General features: G+C 36.0%; 1 protein-coding gene across 1 annotated transcript in view; it reads right to left on the bottom strand.

Annotated features, from left to right (window-relative positions):
* The window catches only part of NDUFAF2 (NADH:ubiquinone oxidoreductase complex assembly factor 2), a 57,334-nt gene that overhangs the window by 19,092 nt on the left and 14,151 nt on the right, over window positions 1–24,091 (bottom strand). The window contains exon 2 of the mRNA XM_064736377.1: window positions 3,558–3,647. Coding sequence (XP_064592447.1) covers window positions 3,558–3,647 — 90 coding nt within the window. The remainder of the gene's footprint in view (window positions 1–3,557; window positions 3,648–24,091) is intronic.

Below are 24,091 nucleotides of genomic sequence, written 5' to 3'. Positions count from 1 at the left end.
GGGATAGAAATGTAATGAGCATTTCAGGAAAGAGTGTCCAAAAATCTTGAATTAAACTTTTTTTACTCAGATAACTGTCTTCTATAGTTGTATTTTAACTACTACTACTACACTTTCCATTCCTTCTCATTTTCAACTAATTCATAATTTCTTTTTTACAGGAGACAAAAAAGAAATAGTGATAAATCGAAATTCAGAGCATCTTAAATCCCTTACACCCCACAATATGTAGCCAAGACATAATAGGTCTTTGAACAGCTTCTCCACCCACAGCAGAAGTACCAGTTTTGGCTTGTTAAAATTCTACATCCATAAAACCATTTGCAAAGGTTAGACAAGCATTGGACAAAAAAGTACAGGCTAGCCTTTTTTCTGGAATTCCCATCTTTATCTCTCAGAAGCATACACTACACACCCTTCTGGTTAATAAATGCACTGGGGAAAAAAGCATGCATGTATCTCTTCTTTCTAGAGAAATTCAGTAGTGTTGTGGTTGAGGAATGCGACTCCCCAGTTTACTTCTCCCACAAAAGTTCCCCAAACCACAGTGCTAACCGCTTGCTCCCTTTCCCCTCCTCTTCCACCCTTCCTCACTGAGGGTGGCCAGGGAGGAGGATGGGAGGCACAAAAGGGAAAGATCATGGGGTGAGATAACAATTTACTGGAAACAGCAGTAAGATAAGAAAACAAACATAAATTAATACTCATAATAAAAGCATACAAAAGAGAGGGCAATTTACATGCAAAATGCTCACCAAGGATGATGTGAGATGACCACAGCCATGTTTTTTCCCAATCAGAAGCCACACCCTTTTTCTCAGAAGCCAGAGACCCCTTCCACTACTCCCAGCAATGACCTAAGGCAGCATGGCATAACATCTGGATTCTGGCCACACCCTGTTAGCCACACCGTCTCTTGGTGATTGCAAAAATTAACTCCATCCTTGGCCAAAATCAGGACAAGTACTTAAGAGGAAAAGACTATTACTCAATCTGAAAACTGTAAATTTTCCTTTCCTCTGTGAATTCTTTGCTGACAATGTATTTGTATTTGCTGACAACATCACAAAGACAAAACCCCACAGTTACAAAGATGAGGAAGTTAAGCAATAAAAATGCAAACCTAGCTCATAACAACAGGACTGGCCAGGTTATTGCTTCTTCTCTAAAACAAATCTGAACAGGATGCCTTGTTTTGAAAAGTGTGTCCCAGGTCTGCCAGCTGCACCGTTTTAGACAAGGTCCATATACCCTTGAGGGTACATGGTATTTGAATTTAAGGTCTTGTCACACACAACATCCCAAAAATCTGCAACTTTCAAGGCACCACACTGTCAAATTCTACGGATTTGTGCTAAATTTCTGAAGAGAGATATAGCAGAGGATTTTTAGTGCTACACAGATCCCAATAGCATGAAGCAATGGGTTTGTATAGCAATTTGGCTGAACACTGCAGTCTAACCCCATTAAGAAAAGGATTATTAGCCCACACCCGTTTGAGACAGTCTGACTGTCCACGTTGTGTTCCTGTTAATTCCAGACAAGTGCAGACAGAGACTACCAAATTGTCCTGGATGAAAATTCCTTCACAGGTGTAGCAGATAGGTCCTGGCGTTTGGAAGATCTCGTGATGTTACGGGAAGACAGGGCTCCTGTCCCCTTAGATAAGAAAATTAACATAGGAATGTAGCCCCCTGAACCGGATTCCGGTAACTTTCCACTTGCCCAGGTAACTTTCCATCCCTACTAACCATAGATGGTAAAGACAGACCCCCACCTGACGTAGAAGCCCCCTAGACTATAAAACCCCACGAGAAGAGAGAATAAAGGCCTTTGATCCTCCACCATATTGGTGTCCGCGTGTTTCTTAGGCCCGAGCGACCCCGGGGAAGGGGGTCGCCGTGCTGTTTCCTGAAACCAGGCCGCCTGCCTTGTATCAGAAGGCAACATACAGGAGAGCAGAGTTACCTGAAGCCTCATATATGCTTCATATATGCTTCTTGGTGTCTGTGGTGCAGTGTTTGCATGACAGTCACAGAGAACTAAGATGAGCTCTGATAGTTAAGAGAACTTTTAGACAAGGAAAAAGACCTTCAGAAAGCTGGATGAACAGCATCCTTCCATTCAAGCACCAGATGATTTAGTTAGGACAGGCCTATCAGGTTGCTGCTCTCCTTCAGCAGATGGCTCTCTTGGACTGACAAAGAAGCAGAAACAGCTAGAGCAAGACTTGCCAAACCCCTGTGGGTACTGCAGCAGTCGAAGACAGAAACTGTTGATACCGTGGTTTCACCATAGCTGGCAAACACTGCCAATAGTGTTGAAACACGTTCAGAAGCTTTCTGCTCTTAATACTAGCCTCAGTTGATCACAGCAAAAATCCTAGGAATTAGTGTAATGACAATGATAAAAAACAAAGAAAGAATGTTTTCTATTTCTCCACTGACTCCATTAAGGGAAATAATGGGCCTGAAGTTTTCTTTTTGTTCAGTATCATCTCCCTCAGAGAAGAGCATTAAGCATAGAGGAAAGAAAATAAGGTAAACAAGTATAATAAGACATTTCCTCCAAACATGTTGTAGACTGTTTATCAGTAATATCTGTATATATTATATAAGAACAATTTTTCTTCCACCAATACTTTAAACCTCTTACTAACTCATTCAAACTTCCAGCAAGTAGAATAGTTCATGACAAGGAATTCCAGAGCTAAATTACACACTGCTTAAAATCTGTTTGCTTTAAACCTAACAATTTCTGAGAGATGTCTAGGTATTTTACTCTCCCAAAAGCATGTTGAGAAACGGGTAGCCTCTACATAGGATTTCAGGGATTCCTTGCTCATACTATTTCAGGGATTCCTTGCTTATGTTGCGGAATCTGGATTTGAAGTCACATTTAACCCCACACTTGGCTCAATCACCTAACAACTTCAAAGACCAAAATATACTCCTCTTGTTTTTCTCTAAGAGCTGATCAGCTAATCCTAAGGAAATGCCCTAACTTCCCTGAAATGTTTATTACACCACAAATTTTCAGACAAAAATTTAATCACTAGCACTTGGACAAGACGGTTACTTATTAACATGTTCTTCAACTCTCTACTAGATTGCGCAAGGGAGGATATAGGAAACCAAATACACCGTAAAAAAAGCAGCCCCATCACTGGTGACACCAATATGCACATCAACTGACCTACATATTAACACTGCAGTGAAGGAATAATAAGGAAGTTTTGTTTTGTTTAATGCACTTCATGCTGGTTATTCAATCAGATCCTCCACAGGAATAAATATTTTCACATTTAATAGGAGTAAGTCATCTCCACATAGGCTTTACTTTCATTAAATACTAAGTACTGAATTCTCAAACAAAATTTATCCTATTTTTAAAGAGGCTACTTCAAGAATTCATATTATTATGCAGTTAAATAAAAGCCTGCCTTACCAAGAAGGAAAGATAACAAGTTACTTGTTCACATAGTCAGGCTTTCTATTAAAAATACAGAGCCTACATTCAATGCCAAAATTTTCTTGAAATAAAACCAAAATATTTACCTTCCCATTCTGCTGGAAAGTCACCAATTTGATACTGATATGCTTCACGATTTACTGCTTCTACAAATCTTCTTTCTGGTATAATCTGCCCTAAAGTGGAAAAAAAAGAATGAAAAATATATATATTTCTATTATATACTTTCTATATAATCTTATATAGCTATATAAAAATATATTAAATAAATATTTTATTATACTTATATCTTTTTATACAATAGGTATTTTATATTCTATATTTCTATATAAATTTATAATTGCTGATCACCTTATCATCTTGAAAGAATGTATTTATTCACATGAATGCAATGACATACAGGATGAAAATGAAAGATTAAAATACTGAGAAAATTATTACCATCTAGACGTCAGTTTGAAATATTATATTTCAGTAACTTCAAGAAAAGCTTCCATGTTCTATTTTGAAGTTACTTGTATTATTGATTAGGAAAAACAGGACTCAAAGTTCACTGGGCTAGGTTTGCAAAGTTATCAGGTCACATCATCTCCAACCACTGTCATCTGCCTTGTGCTTGTGAGACTTTTCACAACTACCTATAAACTAAATATTTTCTTTGTTAAAAACCAAAAACCAGAAGGTAGGAATCTGACAGGGAACACTCAGTATATTGAAAGGGGAGACAGTGTGGGGAACTTGAGTCTACATCCCACATTCTGATTGTATTACTGCCAACGAAGAATTAAAAACTTTGAACTGTAAGGTGGAACACAGCAGATTGACTGTCAGATTTTATGCTACTTTATGGAGAAAGAGTATTTTAAATTGCTTTTTAAAGCAGCAGGTACTGGAAATATATATAAGGTTCCCATCCCTCATAGGGGAAAAACCCAACAGTATTCCCTAGGCTCTTTCTACCAGCTTCTTCTCTTCCTGGGGTGCTGATAAGCAAAAATTTGACATTTTGAGGAAACATTTAGTATATCTGTACAAAATATTTTATTTCATAATGAAGTGATTAATGCAGTTCATTCCTTCAGTATGCTTTCAACAAGTATTTCAACTGAAGTTATTTTAAAACTGATACCAGTTGGAACTTGGAACCATTAGTAGCTAAACTTCACACTATTATTCATTATTAGGTATTTAATAAAATAAAATAAGAACTTGTATATAATGTGAAATTCCTTTTTAAAGATTTTTCTTTAGCTTTATACTTTATTTTTAAGCAATGCAACATTTTTATTTGTTCAAGATATGCAATCAGGCAAAGAATAATGTGTAGAATGTGTTCATCTTCAAAATTAGATATTTTTAATCAATGTTGGAAGTTATGCGATTTATACTTATTTGTTTTATAAGTATAAAATTCCTATAAGTTGATGAAATTATAGTTCATACCTAGCTGTAACACAATTTTTTTTCAACAACACCATGGATGATTTTTTTTTCTTACACTGTTCATCTACAACAGTGATGAACTGTTATTCATCAACAAAAAAAACAACCAAAACCAAAAACGACAGAATTACTTTCTTCCCATGCAGAAGATTTCCAGAAAAGCCGAAGAGGTATCTAATTAGGGCTGATCCTATACAAGTCTCAGAAAAAAACACTCTTCTCCAATCTTGTAAAGTTACTACACTTTACTGTAAGAAAAGCACCTTTTAAAAAACTGTTCTTAATTTTAGTATTGCACCATCTGAATAAAGCACCATTAGAAAGAGTAGTGAACACACCACAACTTGTGACTGATATTAATAAACAAAATATTCCACTTCTTATTCTGCTGCAAGCTTTCACAAAACTTACATAAAAACTCATCCTCCAGAGCCCACAAATCACACTGTAGAGCCAAACTCAGAAATTATTTCCCAAAGATGTTATTTTGAGTACTGCCGGTGGCTTTTGAGCCTCTCTATATTTGTGATACACACACGACACTAATTAACTTCAACTGTCTGATTTGCCTTATCCCCTAGGTTTCTTTTGGCAGACCACCACTGACAATTTACATAGGCTTTTGTAGGGAAGATCACACTGAGGCCTCTTCAGATGTAATTAAAACATTTTACAGTTTAGGAAAGTGTTTTTCATACTAAAGATTGCCTTTATTGAATGTTCTGCTTCCTATTAATTCATCCCCGTATTTTCAAACAAATACTTGGGTCTTTGCTACACCAATGTAAGAAACTTCATTTGTAAGAGCACACATAAAAAACAATTAAAAATAGCACCATCAAAACAGTTTTAACTTTAAAATTAACCTCATTTTCATGTGACCACCAGATGTTAGAAACACTGAAGAACCGTAAATGGATCAAGTTGGGATTATATACATAACACAATATATCCAATTGCATCTTAAAAAAATAGCAGGTCACTTCAGAAAGAATTTAGCAGATGTACAGAACAGTAACACAGAATATCAGATACAGCATCATTTTACACTGAACACCAAAGTAGCCAAGATTTGCAGGAGTTTTCAAGCCTCCAAAAGGGCCAAGAAGACTACCTAACTGACAGATCTTTCAGCAAATGATACAGTATTTACATATATTACATTTATATATTTTCTCACTTTGCATATTTTCTCAGAACCTTTCAGTCCCAGTCTATTGAAAAACTAATGCTTCATGACTGAAATGAATTTGTATAAAAGTCCCAAAACAAAAGTGTTTAGCAGAAGTTTGTGGCTTGCTGGCATAAGAAGAGGATAGTCAAATCCAGCAAAGGAAATACTCAGTGAAACATTAAGGGGTAGCCAATATATAATGAAGCAGTTTCTAAATTTCTACAGCCTTATCTATATACATTGAGACCAGAAACCAGGTTATATTTTCACAAAAATTCCCGTGGTTAACAGTAGATAAGCACAGATGTTTTAAAATTAATATTTTAATTTTTCAGTAACTTCTAAGGAAGAGTCGTTCTATGGGAAAAATATCCAAAAGTTAATCCACGACAGTCATTAAATATTATATATACGTATTTACATTTAGAAAAAGCCATTGAAGAACCTTTCAAATGAAATTAATGAATCTCAAAATTGTGGTGTGCTTTGAACAGATTATTACTATTCTGACACCAATTTTGGGGAAAAAAATGTATACACACTAAAGATCTTCAGGAGCCCTAGCTTGATTTTCACTGTTTACAAAAGCATTATTTGAAAATTATTTCCTGTTAACCCTCAAGCAAGTTTGTACAATGTGTACAGCTAAACAAACTATGGCACACATAATGAGTGAGAGCAGAAATGGGACCAGGAACAGGGAACTGGATGTTTCTGGTACTTGAACTGAGCTACCTGAACAAGAGCCCCTGCCAGGTATAAAATATTGGCATGTTTTGCAGTCTGCAAATTGAAATAGCATCTCCTTCTCACACACTACTATGTGAAAGTAACAATTCCCATTCAAAATGAATGAACATCAGATGTTCATGAGAACTCAGGAACAGGATTCTTTCGCTTGCTGATTTACAACATCTGCATGCTAAGAGTCCATGGAAGAAACACTCCACTAAGATATTGGTTTTTTTTTTTTAATGCACAGACTGAACTTGCAGCCTTTGTGAATTTCAGGCAAATGATTTTGCACAGCAGCACTCTAAACTTCATGATGAAACATGCATTTCTAAAGCATACCTTTTTACTGAAGTGCTCTGTAATTTGAGGAGACTAAATTGTACTTCATTCACTAACAGCCTATTATTTCCTTGTCACCAACCCAACATAAACTTCACTTACTCAAAACAAAGGTTTCTAAATTTTTTTCAGCAATATCTTACAACACTCAAGTAACAGGTCACCCATTTATTTTCTGTTTGGTAACCACCAAATAAACTGTAGTTTTTGCTAAATATGAAGTAGTACTTCAATTACCAAAGCACCTGAACTATGAGCAGTTCTTAATATCAAGCAAAGGAAGAACTACTTCTCTAAAAGTAACAAAAGCATCTATAGGGTGCAGAATTTTCATATCTATAGGCTGCAGGAGCAGCCCATCACTATAAGAACAGAATCAAGAGTTTTCATCTCCACTGAAGAATGGAAAAGTTTGTTATAAAAGACAATCCTTTTAAAGGTGAGTATTAATTTGTGAAAGCCACCATCTTTTCTTTGCATAGATTTTTAGCTGAGAGAGTCTGTTCACTGATGACTGTGTTTCTGTTACCTCGTGATCATATTTGCAGTGTTTCTGCAATAATTATCTTTACTTTAGGAAAGATACAAATATTTTAAAATAATATTTTTTCCCCAAAGAATTATGGGGTTTTTTTCCAAATTTAGACTGCTATGAGCTTAATTAACTTTTGCTTAGCGACAAATTAATAACTTCCAACAGTTCATTATATTCATTCATACAATAAATACAATATCCTGAAATACAAAAAACATTAAGTATTTGAACCTAACATCTATCACTTACAGATGTAGTTACATTTCCCCCATTAAATAACACACTTGAAATCATCTAATATGCTTTATGCTTTATAAAACTGTAACAGAAATACATTTTAACTTTTAAGAGCCAGCAAGGCCACAGATGTTTGAAAGTTCTGATTTCCATTAACCTGAAATGAACCAGATCAATGATTTCCAGTTTTACAGCAATGCAGGATCAAGCAATATTACACTTGTTAGGCACTAACTCAGCAAGTCCATACGAGCTGTAAACACCAGGCACTCACAGTCAAAAACTGTTTCAGTTTTGCTACTTATATTTACATTTTAATAGCAATACATTTGGCTTTTCAGAGTTGCCTGCAAGTACTAATTTCTTCCCAAAGTAAGACACATTTCCTCAGACTTCTGAAAATTTGAAGCCAGGGAAATTGCTTCAATTTTTGGGAGCATGTACTGTCAAAGAAAAAGGCTGACATACACTACAAAAATCAAAAAACAAAGTCCCTTTTCACTTCCCAAAAGGATTGCCAGCTGACAAAGTCACTAACTTCCTCTGGGATCAGTGCCCATGGAGCTCATGGATATTCATACAAATCTTGTGTTTTGAAAACCTGCTGTATCTTAGGCTGTGGCATTTGAATTAAGTAATATTTGTTCGAGAAACAATTTCTTTCAAGGGAGAGAAAAATCCTTCTGCTAAATATCCACTGCCATTGTAGCCCCTGGGCTCTCCTAATCTGGGTGCAGGATGCAGCACCACCAGTTCCCACTCCCTGCTCACTGGAAGGCCTTGTCTTCCTCATCTGTGAAGCCCACGTTTTTAAAAAGAAGCCATGTTTTGTAAATGAGACTACAATAAGCCTACTAGAATTACACAACATTACATTCTTTTGGGAACACAAGCGCAAATGATACTAATACAAATGACAGTTCCTTGCAAAGCTGATGGAAGCTCAGTGGGCTGTCACAGAGAAGCTTTCTTCCAACTATTCTTTTGGTTTCTTTTGGTCCATCAGATTCAAGAAATGCTTTTCTACCAATTACTGTCAAAATGTGAATAAATCCAAGAATGAGGTGCTTAATTTATTCCATAAATCTATGGAAAATGGGAACTTAGCATGTGTAAGGGGAATTTAGCAGGTAGATAGGAAGTGCACAATAACTTATACTCGTATAAATAAAAAACAAGGCAGGGAGATAAAAAGGCAGTGATAGAGGGAAGAGAAACGGGCAAATGACAGCAAGAGTATGAATTGTAAATAAAATTAAAAGGAACTCACAGCTGTGAAGAACATCCATTCTGCAATATGACCCAACACAGCAGTGTTAGGGACTGGTTTGGATGATTCATTACATTTCCACTGGAAATGAATTTTCAATGAATCTTTTGTAAAAACTCATTTACCATGCAAGAAATACTTTTCCAGAATACTTTTCTTCTTTTTCCAGAATAAACAGATTATTACAACTAGCTGCACATACATTCTTGGGGTACTAATGCTACTTTTGAGGGTTAGTATATTTTAACGAATTTTACAAAAGGACTACAGGTGTAAGATTTGCAAAGAAAATTCAGTCTTATACAAGGTCTGAACACAATTACAGCTAATACTGTACTGCACTGAAGGATTAAAGAATACTGGTACTTGTATTTTACTGTGTTTGCTTTTCATTGTGGAGGTTAGGGAAGAACACACCTGTTTCAGCCACAGTCAACACAATAGTGAAACTTCTGAAGAAAAGTTAGCTAATGTCCTTGAGATGTATTACCCACTTCATGCATATGCATATCATACAAATATTTAAAGAGCCTTAAACGTTATTCTTTTTTCTACAAAATGGCATTTTTAATTTACATAGAAATAAAGAATGTTTAGTTTATTTGGTTAGAGTTCTAAATTAAACAAGTATTTCAAAGGTTTTAAAACTTTTGAAAACAATGTTAAACAGCACACACTAGTAAGCAATATTTTAGTTGATTAATAGCAATGTAAAATCATTTACCATTCAACAGGTTGTTGTTTTGGGGGTTTTTTATTACCCTCTAGCTTTACATTGTTAGGTTACTTTAAAAGATCTCTTTGAAAGTTTGTTTCTCTAAGCTGGCATTTGTGCATGTACTCATTAGTTAAGGTACTTTCCTGCAACACTGATCGGGAGGAAAAAAACCTCATAGTTTAGCTGATTTTGGTGGGCTCAGAGTGGTCTAGGTGGTAAAGAAATAAAAAAAGCCTTCCCATACCCAGGAATTGCAGCAATTCCTGCTCTGCTTTCAAACCTAACCTGAGCAGAAAAAAAAACTTCAAGTGCAACAGCTGAGAACAAAGACTAACCATAAGTTGAAGCTTTTTACATCTGAGTCAACCCATTATTTTATTTTATTCCTCTACTCAACTCTCAGACTTTGTGTGGTCTCTTCTCAAGTTAGAATGAGCAAATACATACACAAAAAGCAACACAGAGTTGAGAGTTCTAATTCCACAGTCCCAGCTTAATTAAATTGTAGACTAAACAGAAAAAAGTGAGGTTTATGTGCTCTTACAGAGTGTAGGTAGGTACCTAATCATCAAGTACTTCAATACCTATTTGAGCGCTCACTGATTTAAAAGTATTGCACCAGGGGCAAATATTGTAAGAGCTGTTAATAAGTTGTGAAAGCATTTACCCTGATGCCAGAGAAAGAAAAAAATTACCACTTATGGATGGTGACCTTTAGAATTGTATAGCTTGTAATAACTGTAATACAAATGTTTGACTCGCAGAGTTTACAGCCACGAAAAACAAAAACTATGATACTTACAAACTCTATAACCAAATTTCATTTCTTTATACATTAAAGACTAGAAGATACCTAGTAGTACTACCTATGACTGGTAGTAAAATTAAAAACAGTTACACTATTATGCTTCATCAATTTAATCCCTAAAATGCAAACTCTTTAGTAATAAAGACACTTACAGAGATTTTCACTATTGCAAAGTTGCCAAATTAACCTAATTAGCATTCTATCTCATTTTTTGGTGTGACCAGCTAAGATAAGTGATCCCTACGCCTATGTGTTTGTATTAAGATGTCACACAAGCACTTTAATTCTTAAGTATCAAAAACACATGACTTGTGTCTCACCATACTAAACTCTGCATTGTCCAGCTGTGGAGAATTCCCTTTTTATATTCTGAAACAACTGAGTGCCTCCTTTGCAGTTAAGGAAGACCTTATTGATCTTCCTTAACTGCAAAGAATGGCACCAATGCAGACAACAAACTATGAGGAAAAGGCTTCTGGACACAGCTTGGTGTGTGTAGCTGCATTGACAGCTACAGGCATTAATCTCTAACATCAAGATTATAGAAAACAACTCAACACTGAACTTCTCCACAGTCCCAAGATGCACAGATATTCAGAAACCAAGTTGTCAATGGACTGACAACAATGATTGTTTCACTGCTTTACTGCTTCTATTACAAAAGAAGATACTTTAGAAATATTTGACCTTTTCCTTCCCCTGCCCTCTTTATTCCATAAAAAACAGAAACGGATAGAAATATACAAAATATTGCAACCAAAGAAGATAACATTTGTTATATTCTATCATAGTATTTGTCTCAGCAGCATCTCTTACTAATTGTTTTGATAACATGAATTTGTTTTTTGTAACTGGATTTTTTTTTTGTAAATGATGAACATAATGAGCCTTGTTACTCAGACAAATAAACCCAAATCTTACACATTCTCTTCTATCTGTGTATGTGTATGAATGAGAGGGAACATGCCACAGATAAAATGAGATTTTCACCCCTAAAAAGATAATCTATTTTAGTATATTTCAATACTGTTCATTTTCTATCCTGGGAATTTATTATGCAATCAAATCACATGTGTGATAAATCTTCTGCAATTATCAGTAAGAGTATTTCAGTTTAAGGACACTTCTGATTTATAGTTGCATTTTACATACAGTACAGATGACTGCATATATATTTAAAGATCAAAATTCAAATATCTTCAGTTCAAATCAGTTAAACTGAAAAATCTTTCCTGGCTCCCTGTATTTCTCTTTAATGGTGGTCAGTATAGGACCTTATTACAAGCAATTTGTTACTACAGGATTGAGGAAAAAATGCTAGCCTCACAAGTTTTGTCATTTCCCCCCCCATTTCCCCTGCAGACTGCTATTGTTGATGGCCTTTATGGAAATATAAATTCAATCAGCAGCTGCAAATTTCATGAGACGTCCATCTTCATGCTGAATTTCTAACTGAGTGTCAAAACAATCTGTGGATTTCTCCCTGATGAAACACACTTTGAATTGTAAATTTCTGCAATTTTCCCATGTTAGAATTTGAGCTGCACTAAAATAGAGCCAGCCCAGATATAGTGCCTGCCAGATCGAGACAAGTAATTTTACCCTTCATTATCTCAACTCTGACATTTGAAAGGGTTAAAAATAACCCATAAAAAATTATCTGTTTCTTTTTTATTTTACATTAAAAATTAATTCCATTTGTTCTTTTCAGAAGAAAAACAGAAAGGCCCTCAAAACACTCAATTTTATAGTATTTTGAAGAGATAAACCCCCAACAAGTAGATGCAACAGAAGCAAAAGAATTTCCCGTGGTGCCAAAAAAGTTCATAGAGATAGTTTGTTTCTTCTAAGTCCCAATTTACATTAATTGTTGATGTAAAACAGAAAATAGATGCATAAATTACAAAAATCAAACCTTTAGTGGAGTTTTGTACTGTTTACTGTATTCTGAACACAATAAAACAAAATGAAGTTTCTCATTCAATTCCTGTTTCTTGTAGTAGCTTAGGAGGCACATGTAGCTTACCAAGTATATTATAGCAGTTCAAATATTTTGCTTGAGTTAAAGATTTGTTTCTCTCTTCTGTAGGCATTGACATGAATCTATAAAACAATACCGCTTAAACAATTTGCAAGCAAACTAATTAGTCTGTTTATTATATGGAAAGGAATTAAGAAATATTCACAGAGAGAAATTCACTATTAATGATGATTCATCTATTCATGTAGTTGAGAACTAACTGACTTTCTATTTACTTTCTTCTCTCTGGTATAAATATTGTGGTGGGATGGGTGAAGGGTTTACTGAACTGGACTTCACCATCACTGAAAAGAATGACACTGTATTAGATGTTTCTGTACAAATACACATTCTAAAACACAAGACTGTCTTTCAGTATAGAGAAAATTCAAATGGGTACCTTCTTTTGCGTATACCAAAATTTCAGTTCACTATCAGAATGAGGAAAGAAACCTAAAAGTGAGCTACAGAGTAATTCCATTGCAAAAGACTTTCAACGTACTAAAGTTTTATCATTTTATCATTTCTACTTCTTTTATCATAACATCATTTCTTCAGCTGAGTCATTCCTCATTCCCTGCCCCCTCCTTCAGTTACCTGCTCTTCATTCTGGTTTATGTGAACTGGAATGACCAGAGAGTTGATTACAATTCTAAACCCTCAAAATTGATCTACACACTTTTGCTGACTGGTTTCTTAAATTTGAGTACAATTCACTGATTTAAAAACCAATAAGTATGCAAGAGCCCTAGTCTATGTCAAAATAAGGTTAGTCTCCAAAAAATACCCAAGGAAAGAATGCTTGTATGTAGCTGGAGGAGGACTTGCACTAGTTAGGGGAAATCTTATGCTCTGGCAAACAGGTAGGTCAGAGGGACATGCTGCTCAGAAGAAAATTACTGGACTTCCTACTAAGCTTACTAAGCTGACCCTTATGAACTTGCTATTCTTAGAGTGTTTCCTACTCAGCATGACAAAAACACCCCTCAACTTTACTGAAAATGTTATTTTGACAGAACTCTGATTTGGTTTCATTGAGTTACAACATCCAGATCAAATAATCTTGATACTTTCACATTTAGCTGTCATATACTTATTAGCTTTAACAGCAAAACAAGGACACACACAAATCTCTCCTCTCACACAAGTAATTTTATACAGTGATGTGCAGGTGTTCTGTCCCACATGGTTTCCAGTCAAAAGTTTTAGCTATAAATTCTGCTTGGGTAGGTAGCAAGAGTGGTAATTACTGAATGTACTATAATAGCTTTCATTATAACAGATTCTTGAACATTATTTGGTTATTTTTATCTGTGGAGCCTACCAGAACGGAAGGTAGGCATAACAAGACAATCTAGCTCTATTTCTCAAAATATTGAGAGTACTACTTATAAGAGTTTGTAATCATTTCAAAGCACAGGAAAAAAGAATCCTTCCTAACTGTATTAATCATTGCATAATAGCTGGCCTCCTTGCGATTTAATTTTATTTTATATTATTTCAAAACCTCACCATTTCTCAAAAACAATTACTTCTATTTTATCCGTATCTTTCAAGTTCTAGGCCATGATGCCTTATAAAGTGCAGGGTGTTGAAGTGCTTCCAAAGGAAGCTGATTAAACTTCCACTGAATTCATGAAAGTGCAGAATTTTCCAATTTATGTGTGCAGTCGGGTTTGCTAACCTCTAGGCATCCTACCAAAACTGAAAACACCAAAGTAATTCAAAGCTTAGGGAAATAAATGAGAACTGAAAATAGTTTTAATAAACCACACAAAGCTACATAAAAGAAGACACACATTAGTACAAACCCAACTGTGATCCTTTAAAAACGAGTATGATCTATGTATTTCCCCAATGCTATCTTCTGCACTGCAAAGCCACTGAAGAAGTGTGATTCCCTTTTTCCTTCCAATATAACCTAGGATGACACTAAACTTGTACTTTGGCAAGGTATCAGAAGTACGACAAATAAACAAAAATTGTAACTTTTATGGTATTAAGGTACATCACCTGCAGATTGCATTGCTTTCCTCCCACTTTAAAAGTTTTGGTCTTAATTTACTAACACCTCCTGCACACACATGGATAGAAGTTCACGAAGATCTCCTTTTTCTCATCTTCTTCCTAAGACTTCTAGAAAAGTTTGTAAATGGCAAGACTGCTTAAATAGATTGGGAGCACTACTACCTTATGAAGCTGATTTTTAAAATACAGCATAATCATTGCTAATACTGGAAGCAAGGAAAAGTGAAGGGAGTAATAATAAAAAACCAAAAGATCCATTACTTTCTCATTCAAAGTATTCTGCTGCAAGGCAACCCCTATGTAACCTAATCATTCCATTTAAAACAACTTCAAAAATATCATGTTGGAAATTGCTGTGAAGTTTAACCAAGTCTTATAAACCAAACAATAAATAGTTTCCAAAGCAGACACATGCAGTGGTTAAAACTGAATTGTTTGGAGGACAGCCAGTTGATTCCCTGTAGGCATAAAATACACAGCCTTCCTGAGAACATGAACTCCTGTATGTTCTACGTGGCCTTCACAGTTTATGGCACTTTGACAAGGAAGCAGGGATGTGACACACAGAGAATACTGCAACAGTGGCCAGCTGTTCAGTGCCATAACCTTGTACCTAAATTCTCTCAGAAAAAGCCTGTGGAAAAGCATTTGGACACCAGCAAGAAGAGAAAAAAGAAATATTACAGTTGTTACCATTGAGAGAGAATGAAACACAATTACAGTACTTCCATCAGCTGATGGATCCCTAGAGAAAAATTGTCATATTAACCCAGTAAAGTCCCAGAGAAATTAAAAAGTGAATGGAAATGTCAACTTATCCCTCAGGCAAAACCTGATTTATTTCTAGAATTCTATAAGCATTGCTTAGATAATGGCATCTATAATAACACTGCATCATCCCTAATATACACAATGTTTATCTTTTAAAAGAAAAAATGGCTAATATCCAGCCTCCCCCAAAAAAATTCTCAGTATAATAGAAATCTGTAAACAGGTTTCCAGAAATGCTTGTGTTCCAGACCTTTGAACCATTAGCAAAACTGTAAGAATAATCATGTTGCTTAGTGATCTCCAGTATCACTATTTATGATAGCCTCAAAAGCTTCATCTGGAGTGATGCCATACTAATTAATGCATAATCAAGCAAACATTATCCTTTTTCTGTTATTATATACATTAAGTGCAATTTTCAAAAATTTTCTACCAATGAGATGATCAACAAAAAGAATTTTGAATCCCTAGAAGATCCTAAAGAGGCTGTGCACACAATATAAGACTTCTCTAAAGCTTGATGTAAAAGGAAAAATATAAACAATTTCTACGTATCTGCCATCAAATCCTAGCTTTCCATGTTCATTAATATTTACAACTGCATTCCTAGTCCCCACTAAAACTAGCACAAGTTTTTAGGTTTTTCTTTCACTTATATAGAGATTAAATTGCTTTGTTATTTGCCTATTTTCTCTTGACAAAGGGAAAAAACCCAACTAACCAACTACCATTAAAAAACTGTTTCACAGTTGTTTTCCTTGACATTGCATCTCCTCTGTGAAAACTTGCCTCCCTTCACTCATAAAGGCATGAGTCTTGCAGAACTTAGCAGTCAACAATGCAGACAGAGATGCTAAAGTCTCTCTAAATTTAATTCCTCTTGTAATCTGCATCACAAATAGCAGGTTCATAGTACTGTCCTACAGAGAAAGTATCAAAAGGAGTCCACAGTGTGGACCTCTTTGTATGGATTCTCCCAAACAAGGCTTTCTACACCTTTGGAATAAAAAGGAGGCAAGCATAGAAGATCCACCTTTTTTTCTGAAGGCAAACTATGGAAGTCCTGTATATGATACAGGGTAGTATCCACCAGACTAATCCAACATCATATCCTATACATCCATCAGGCAAGCTGTCTTCTAACAATTTTTTTCACCATTTTATTTTCTTTAGCATCTATGAAGAAACTATTAGTTACACTATCTAAACACTTATTATACTGAAGAAACTACCAATCACTTTCCTTTTAGTCCACTATTTTGTTGTTTTTCAGATGCAGACATGGTATTTGTTAGGTCTTTATTATACTTTAAAAGATATTCTAATGAATAATAGTTCTGTTGTCCACGTTAAATATATTTTGCATTCTGTCATCCATTTTATGACAAGCTGCAGGTTCTTTTTCTCTACATAGAATTAAGTACTGCATTTCAGTCCTCATTCATCTTCAGCAATCTTTTACTCATCACATTTATACAGATCTTCAGATGCATCCAATAGCATCTTTTCTTTTGAGCCAGCTCTGTCACTTTTTATACCTTTTGGCCAACTTCCTTATGCTGTATGTTTTCCTAATTAGGAATGTCATAATTTTTTTAGTCAGCTCAATCTTCCTTCTAGTCTTCTCTTTTCTCCCCAGTTTAGATGATCTAATTGAAATAATTTCATTTAGTCCAACTAGATAAAATGGGTAGACATATATACTTACAGATCCAAATCCAGAGCCAATGCATTCTTGAACTTCATTGCACAGAAATAGCTCAGTATTTTACAGAAACACATCAGAATCTTTGCATCTGTGCCTGTTCACTTAAAAATGCATCAGAACCCCATTATCCCAATGTCAGTCCAAGAGTTTGCCATCTTATTCATGCAGACTATCCACTCTTGCCTAGAAGTTACCTCCTATAAACTGTTTCAATTTCACAAGGAGTTATGAGGTCTTCTATTACATATGATTTCATACGTAATAGAATGATGAAAACATCATTATTTTAAAACACTAACACTTTAGAGTATTAAATAGTGATGGTTTTACCTACTGTGTGAACTTCACAGTAACATGTAAGTTTCAGTCTGCCAATAACTCTTAAAAAATAAATCTGAATGCCTTTTGACAAGACTCAAAATAAAGCAATACTGAGTAAATTACAAACTGCCATCTAAGAGCACAAAAAATTCCAAATTCACAGAAATGTTGCCTTTATCATCTGCAAGGTCTTTCAGCATGACAGAAGGCAAACTACGGAACATGCCTTAGGAAACAACCCTGAGAAAAAGAGGCGTGTGCAGCTATTCAGAGATATGCTGGCTACAGACGAGCTGGGTAGTCAAAAGGGGTAAAATGTTATTGCTACTTGCGAATTGTAACTAAAATTATGCACAGTGGTTGCTATACTTTTCACAGCTTGAGGGTATGAGGGGGAAGTAGGTGAAAAAGAGAGAATGAATATTAGTGAATATTGCATACATATCGTAATTTGTGTGGCCCCTGTAGGGCCATAGAACTGACAGAAAAAACCTCGCAGTTTGAGATAGGTCAGTTTTATATATAAAATCACTTCTTTCTGAATCAAAACTGTACCGAGAATTACCTTAGTATAAATAAAACTTTAAAAGCCCCAACAATGGACTATGCTGACAGTTTTAGTATAATGTGCTTCAGAGATTAAACATTCTCCACAATTAAACAGACAGAATTTCTTTTTGTTTGTTAACTGGACCAGTACTTAAAATACAGTTCAAATTAAACTGACACTGTCTTCTAAGAAGAGGTGCATAATCCCAAAAATAATGAGTGCTGCAGAGATTGAGCTGACATCATATCACATTATATGTTTATGCAATACTTAAACTAAATGTTAAAGACTAATAAACAGGGGTTAATTTGAGGGGAAATACCCACATTTTGCACTGGTAGTTGTCATCAATAAACGGTATTTTGTGTCTCTGTTTAAGAGGAGTCTGTAAGATTTAGCAATTTTGTATCTGGTAGTTCTTTGATGTTATTTCTTCACTGTTGCTGCTCTGCTTGTTAGTAACTCTTTCATTTGTATGTGTTCATATTTTTCCTTATTGGTGGAATTGGTTGAACTAATTGGATTGGAAAGGGAAGGATTGGTTGAACCTATAAATGGAGGCAACTCATTCTGGAGGGTTCACCTTTAGTGTCAAACAAGACAGCAGAGCAAAAGAAAAGCACAAAACAATGCAGCATGATACTCCTCTAACTCTCAAATGCTGATACATTTCTGCTCACTTTCCCCCTGTTTTACTTTCAAAATCAGTTATAAATGGACCGAATCACAAATATCAATCACCATCCAACATTAATAAAGCTCCCACCAAAGAATGTTTTTAAAACTTTTCAGTCCTTTTAATTCCATGTCTTTAACCTATATTCATTATGAGGAAAAAATCTGATTTGATCCAACCCTTTTCTGCCTCTCACCTTATTGTCAATGCTTACTTACTTGGCCTTTCACGACATTTCCTCCATAAAGTCTGTCAACAATACTGCTTTCAAAAAAAAAAACCCACCAAAAAAACCAGCACCACACCGTTTCTCACTATAGCTGCATTTTCTCTCTGTGCTACTTCATTTGTTTCCCGCTTCTTCTGTTTCATCACCAAGATGAGCTAGAAAAGCCCTAGTGTACTACTGCATTTACAGCAATTGTTCTAACAGTTACTCTCAGAAATACATGACTAATAATTATCCTGCAGTATTACAGGGCAAGTGAAGTGCCTCACGGCACTGCCTTCCTTCATCCCTGCTTGCCTTCCTGTGTTTCATCTCTGGAGACACTGCAACCTTTGCAACACAAACACCCTTCAGACAAGTATTTGTTGTACAGATACCGCAACATAAATCAAATCACTTTTACCATTTCTTTCTGATTCAAATTACTGCTAAGCACCCCCCACAGTTCTGCTGAAATTCCTATCAATGTTCACCCATCTTATACACAGAAACAAATTCTTCTCTACTAAGAGTTAAGTCGTGCCTACTTCTGTCTCCTCTCTCTCACTGGCTTCTCCAAATACACGTATAACTTCCCTGTAAAAAACTGCATGTCTAAACCAGGTCTTATTATCCTCCCTTTCCACATATTCATGATGAATGCAATCATTCTCCTCCTTCCTTTCTGGTACTCAGGAATTCTCTCTAACGTATAGGTTCTTTCTGCATAGGGTATTTTCTGTGTGATCTTCCTGATTTTCCATACTGCTAAATTTGCCATTCAGACACAACTATAACAAGATAATTTTCTCATGTCAAGGCATATGCATCCCACTCTACTTATGAATTTGTAACACTGCTGCAAAGATTGGTTATCTAGTCAGGGACTGTGGGAACTCAGTTGTGTCTTTAGACCCTCTACAAGGTTTCTGTTTTTCACTTTGACTACAGAGTACTTTGTTTTCAGACTCCTTTGCAAGGAGGAGTCTCCTTTGTACCTTTCTCCTCTTTTATAGCCTGAGACATGCAGACTTCAATCACACATGGGTCTGTATCAATCAAGCAAAATTTATTTTCTGTTTCTATCCACTAAATGGAAGAACTCCATGAATATCCACAAAGTAATTTCAAAGTTTCCTCTTACCTTCTATTTGACGTGAAGTATAAAATTTCTGCCATGAGTGGGTTGTAGTTTTGCTAAGAAGGATAGCTATTACTATCCATATTTACCTACAGTATCTCTTAGGCATCAACGTTAAATACCTTGAATAAAGGCTATCCTTCCATCTCAATGACCAAGCAGGTACCAGAGATGCAAGACATTGCTGTGGCTCACATGCATAATAAAAATCTGAAAATAAATTTAAACAACACAGATGGAAAAAATAGTGCCGCAATATACAAGATGATAAAAGAAAAGTGATATGGCTCTTGTTTTCTCAGCAGCACAGAAAATTTTGAAGTAGTTTTACAGCAGATCTTTTCCTACTATAAGATCAAAAATTTGAAATAACTGTATATAAACAAATACATTTCACCAACAGCAACTGAACTTCATTTTCTTCTAATTTAATTCTTTTTATTCTAGTTCCAGAAGAAAGTGCTTTTTTTCAAGGCTTTTGGGGTTTTTTTTCTGTTTGGTAGGATATAGAAGATAGAAAACGGGCATCTATGGGTAATGAATTTGCAGTAAGGAAGAAGTTAAATATTTGAGATTTCCTAACTTACTTTTTTGTTTCATTTTTTTTTACAACACCTGAAGGGAGAAAGTAAGGGAGGCTGACAGAAAAATGTCAAGGAATCATCACTGTTATTGCATTACATTGAGCACTGTCAGTGTATGAGTCAAGATGCTCATAATCCACTTAGTATCCTAGTGTTGGTTTTGGCTGGAGTAAAGGCAATTTTCTTCACAGTGACTGGCATGGGGCTGTGTTTCAGATTTGTGCTGAACAAGGGGCTGACAATACAGAGATGTTTTTGTTATTGCTGAGCAGAGCTCACACAGAGCCAAGGCCTTTTCTGCTTCTGCTGCTGCCGTGGTGGTCTGGGAGGGGACTGGGAGTGCCGGGGAGGCTGGGAGGAGACACCGCCAGGACAGGTGACCCAGCTGAGCAAAGGGACATTCCAGACAAGGCGACATCACACTCACTATACAAAGCAGGGGCAAAAAGGAGTGGGGGGGGACTACATTTGGAGTGACAGCATTTATCTTCCTCAGCACCCATTACACTGCTATCCTGAGATGGCTGATTTTCTTCTACATATGGCTTTCACTTTCCCTATTGAACAGTTTTCATCTCATCCCTCAAGTTTTCCAGCTTTTACCCTTTCAACTCTTAGCCCCAATCCTGCTGGTGGGGGAGGAAGCAAGTGCTGCATGGGACTTGGTGCCTGGCTGGGGTTAAACCACAAGCCACTATAAATTCACACTTGACAGGATGCAGAACACATGATCTAGCATGAGTGATTTTTTCATTAAGTAGTGCCTATTTTATCTAATATATCTATTACACCTGAAGAGCCAAAAAGCTAGATGCTGAAGTCAGACCTGATCTCAGGACATGTTTGCCAACAGAAGAAAAAAATCAAAACCAATTTTGCAGAACAACAGGTAAAATTTATTTCCTTCCCTCACCCATCTATAAAGAAGACCCACATTTGCACTTTACACATTTGAACAGGACACAGCATCACACCGAGTCTGTCTTTGGTTTCCACTGTGCTACTATAACAGATTATCAATTTCTTCTCTTCTAGCTCATGTGGTTTATTTCCACTTGATTGCCCATTTACATTTAGGTAGTTGTAGTCCTCCCTCATCTCATGCCACACCTTGGTACTAGAGAATGATTTCTTTCATGTGTTCTTCATCAGGATAATACAGTTATAGGGATTCAAGAACACTTGAGAAGGAACACAGTCCCTTTCAGCTAAAAAGAGGGACAGAGTCTGCAAGTTGATGTATTTTAATCCCCAGTTCCTTTGTTTTGATTAACAGAGGTAATGTAACTTTGCACTGGCATGTCCATTACAACTCATTTTAAAGAGTACCAGCCATTCTGTAAACATGCACCACAAACCAGATTACTGAATGCATTCAGTTTGCCTGGTAAGTATATGGATGTTTGTAAACAGTCTGAAACTAAGTTTAGATATAAACTTCTTGCTGTTTCAGACCTTTGAGGACAATTCAAATGAACTTTTTCAAGATGCAGAAGTCTTTGGAAACCTTTCAAAGCACAAAAAGCATTCAACATAACAGTTTTTCCAGCACAACAAATTAATAAATTTTAGCAAGGAATGGCTAATAACAAATGCTTGAAAGTCAGTTTCCATCTTCACCCATCACATCATTCTTTCTTCTTATCCAAAAGAGTGGCAAGGTGGGAAACTAAAGAAAGTGCACCTCTACTTTCCTACAGTTCTTCATGGTAAAGTCCAGGAACAATAACAGTAAGATTTTCATAGCACTAGCACCCCATCCATCCCCCATGAAAACTTAGATCTTCTTTTAGATTGGACAGCCAGCAGAATAGAATGTGAGAGATCTCCATTTTCCCTTGAGTAGAACAAGATGAGTGTTTGCCCCTACTCTCTCACTCCCCCAGAACCACACTGGTTGTGATAAGGTGACTCCCTCTCATGGCCAACTAAACAATACTTATACCCTAATCAATCCAGTGGTAAAATTCAAGACAGTCTTTTTTGAGTTGTGAGATAGTAAATCACACTACAAGACCTGATGTCTTATGTACTTCAATAACTTACAAATGTGTTTCTACAAGCTAGTTTGATGACTACCCCTCATGCTAAAGGTACAAGTTCAGAGATACAGTCATAATTTGTAAAAAAACAGAGAGTAAGACACAGTGGCAAGCTGTGTCACTCAGGAGGCAGGTTAGGATGTGTAACTAGTTGAAGCCCTCTTTCCTTTTTAGACACAACTGTAAATGACTGCAAGGTGCTTGGGTGTCACACACCTATTTCTTTACTTCAACAGTCTGCTCACCAGCTGCTTCAATATTATTAAAGCAAATCGAATATACAACAACTAACTTGTGACTTATAGAACAAGCATGTTTTTTGCTGGTTTTCTGGTACATTGAAACTGTTTTGGTAGGCTGGTATAGTTAAGCATTCAAGGCCTCTAACTCTGATTTGGATCAGCCAACTTTCTTTTACTGAGGAGAAGATGTGAACAACCAAAGGACATGGAAGAATCAGGTTTATGGACTGTACTGAACTGTTTTGTTGCACAGAAGCAACAGTGCAGAAGAAATCAGTTAACTGATTAATTAATCCAGTGTCATCGACATCTTTTCATAAAAATCCTTTCTTTAGGATTTTTCCTTCTGGGAAGCTGAGGCCCCAGAAAAAGAATGTAAACAATGGTTATCTGCTGCTGTGGAATGCAACAGGTGCACCTGTGATTGGCCCATGTTGCATGTGTACAGTTAAGCACCAATCAAAGACTGAGCTCTCTCTGGGACAGAATCAGAGAGAGCTCCTTTGTTTATTCATTCTTTTTCTATTCTTAGGTAAGCAAGCTTCTGAGACTTTTCTCCTATTAGCATAGTAATAATGTAATATATAGCATAAACTAATAAATCATCCTTCTGAACATGAGGTCAAGATTCTCGCCTCTCTCTTCACTCCTGAGGAACCCTTGCAAGCCCAGCAACACTCCAGAAACTAATTAATTACACCTCTTTGAGCACACCTACAGTCTGTTTCAGAGGATAGAGATAGTCACATTTGGAAATACCATGCCTTTTGCAAAAGTCTAAAATCTAACATGCCCTGCAGGAGACTGTGCCTTCCTAACTCCTCCCTCTTCTCAGAGGAAAGTCCTGGTGTGCAATGGACAAGGGTCTCCTCAGAAGCATTACTTTACTATTATACAGGATCTGCTCAGATCACACAAACCTTTTACTAGACATTCCATTGGCAAAAAGTTTCTATAAAGCTTGTTAAAATATTCAATTTTATTTCTTCTCTTATAACAGGGTTAAACTGCTTCTTCCAAAACTGAAAAACAGTTTAATATACCTGCCAAAACCTTCTGATCATAGCAAC

The sequence above is a fragment of the Zonotrichia leucophrys genome, chromosome Z (assembly GCF_028769735.1).
Source record: "Zonotrichia leucophrys gambelii isolate GWCS_2022_RI chromosome Z, RI_Zleu_2.0, whole genome shotgun sequence".
NCBI classification, from domain to species: Eukaryota; Metazoa; Chordata; class Aves; order Passeriformes; family Passerellidae; genus Zonotrichia; species Zonotrichia leucophrys.
The sequence above is the reverse complement of the archived record's forward strand: the minus strand, read 5'-3'. Positions and strand labels throughout refer to the sequence as shown.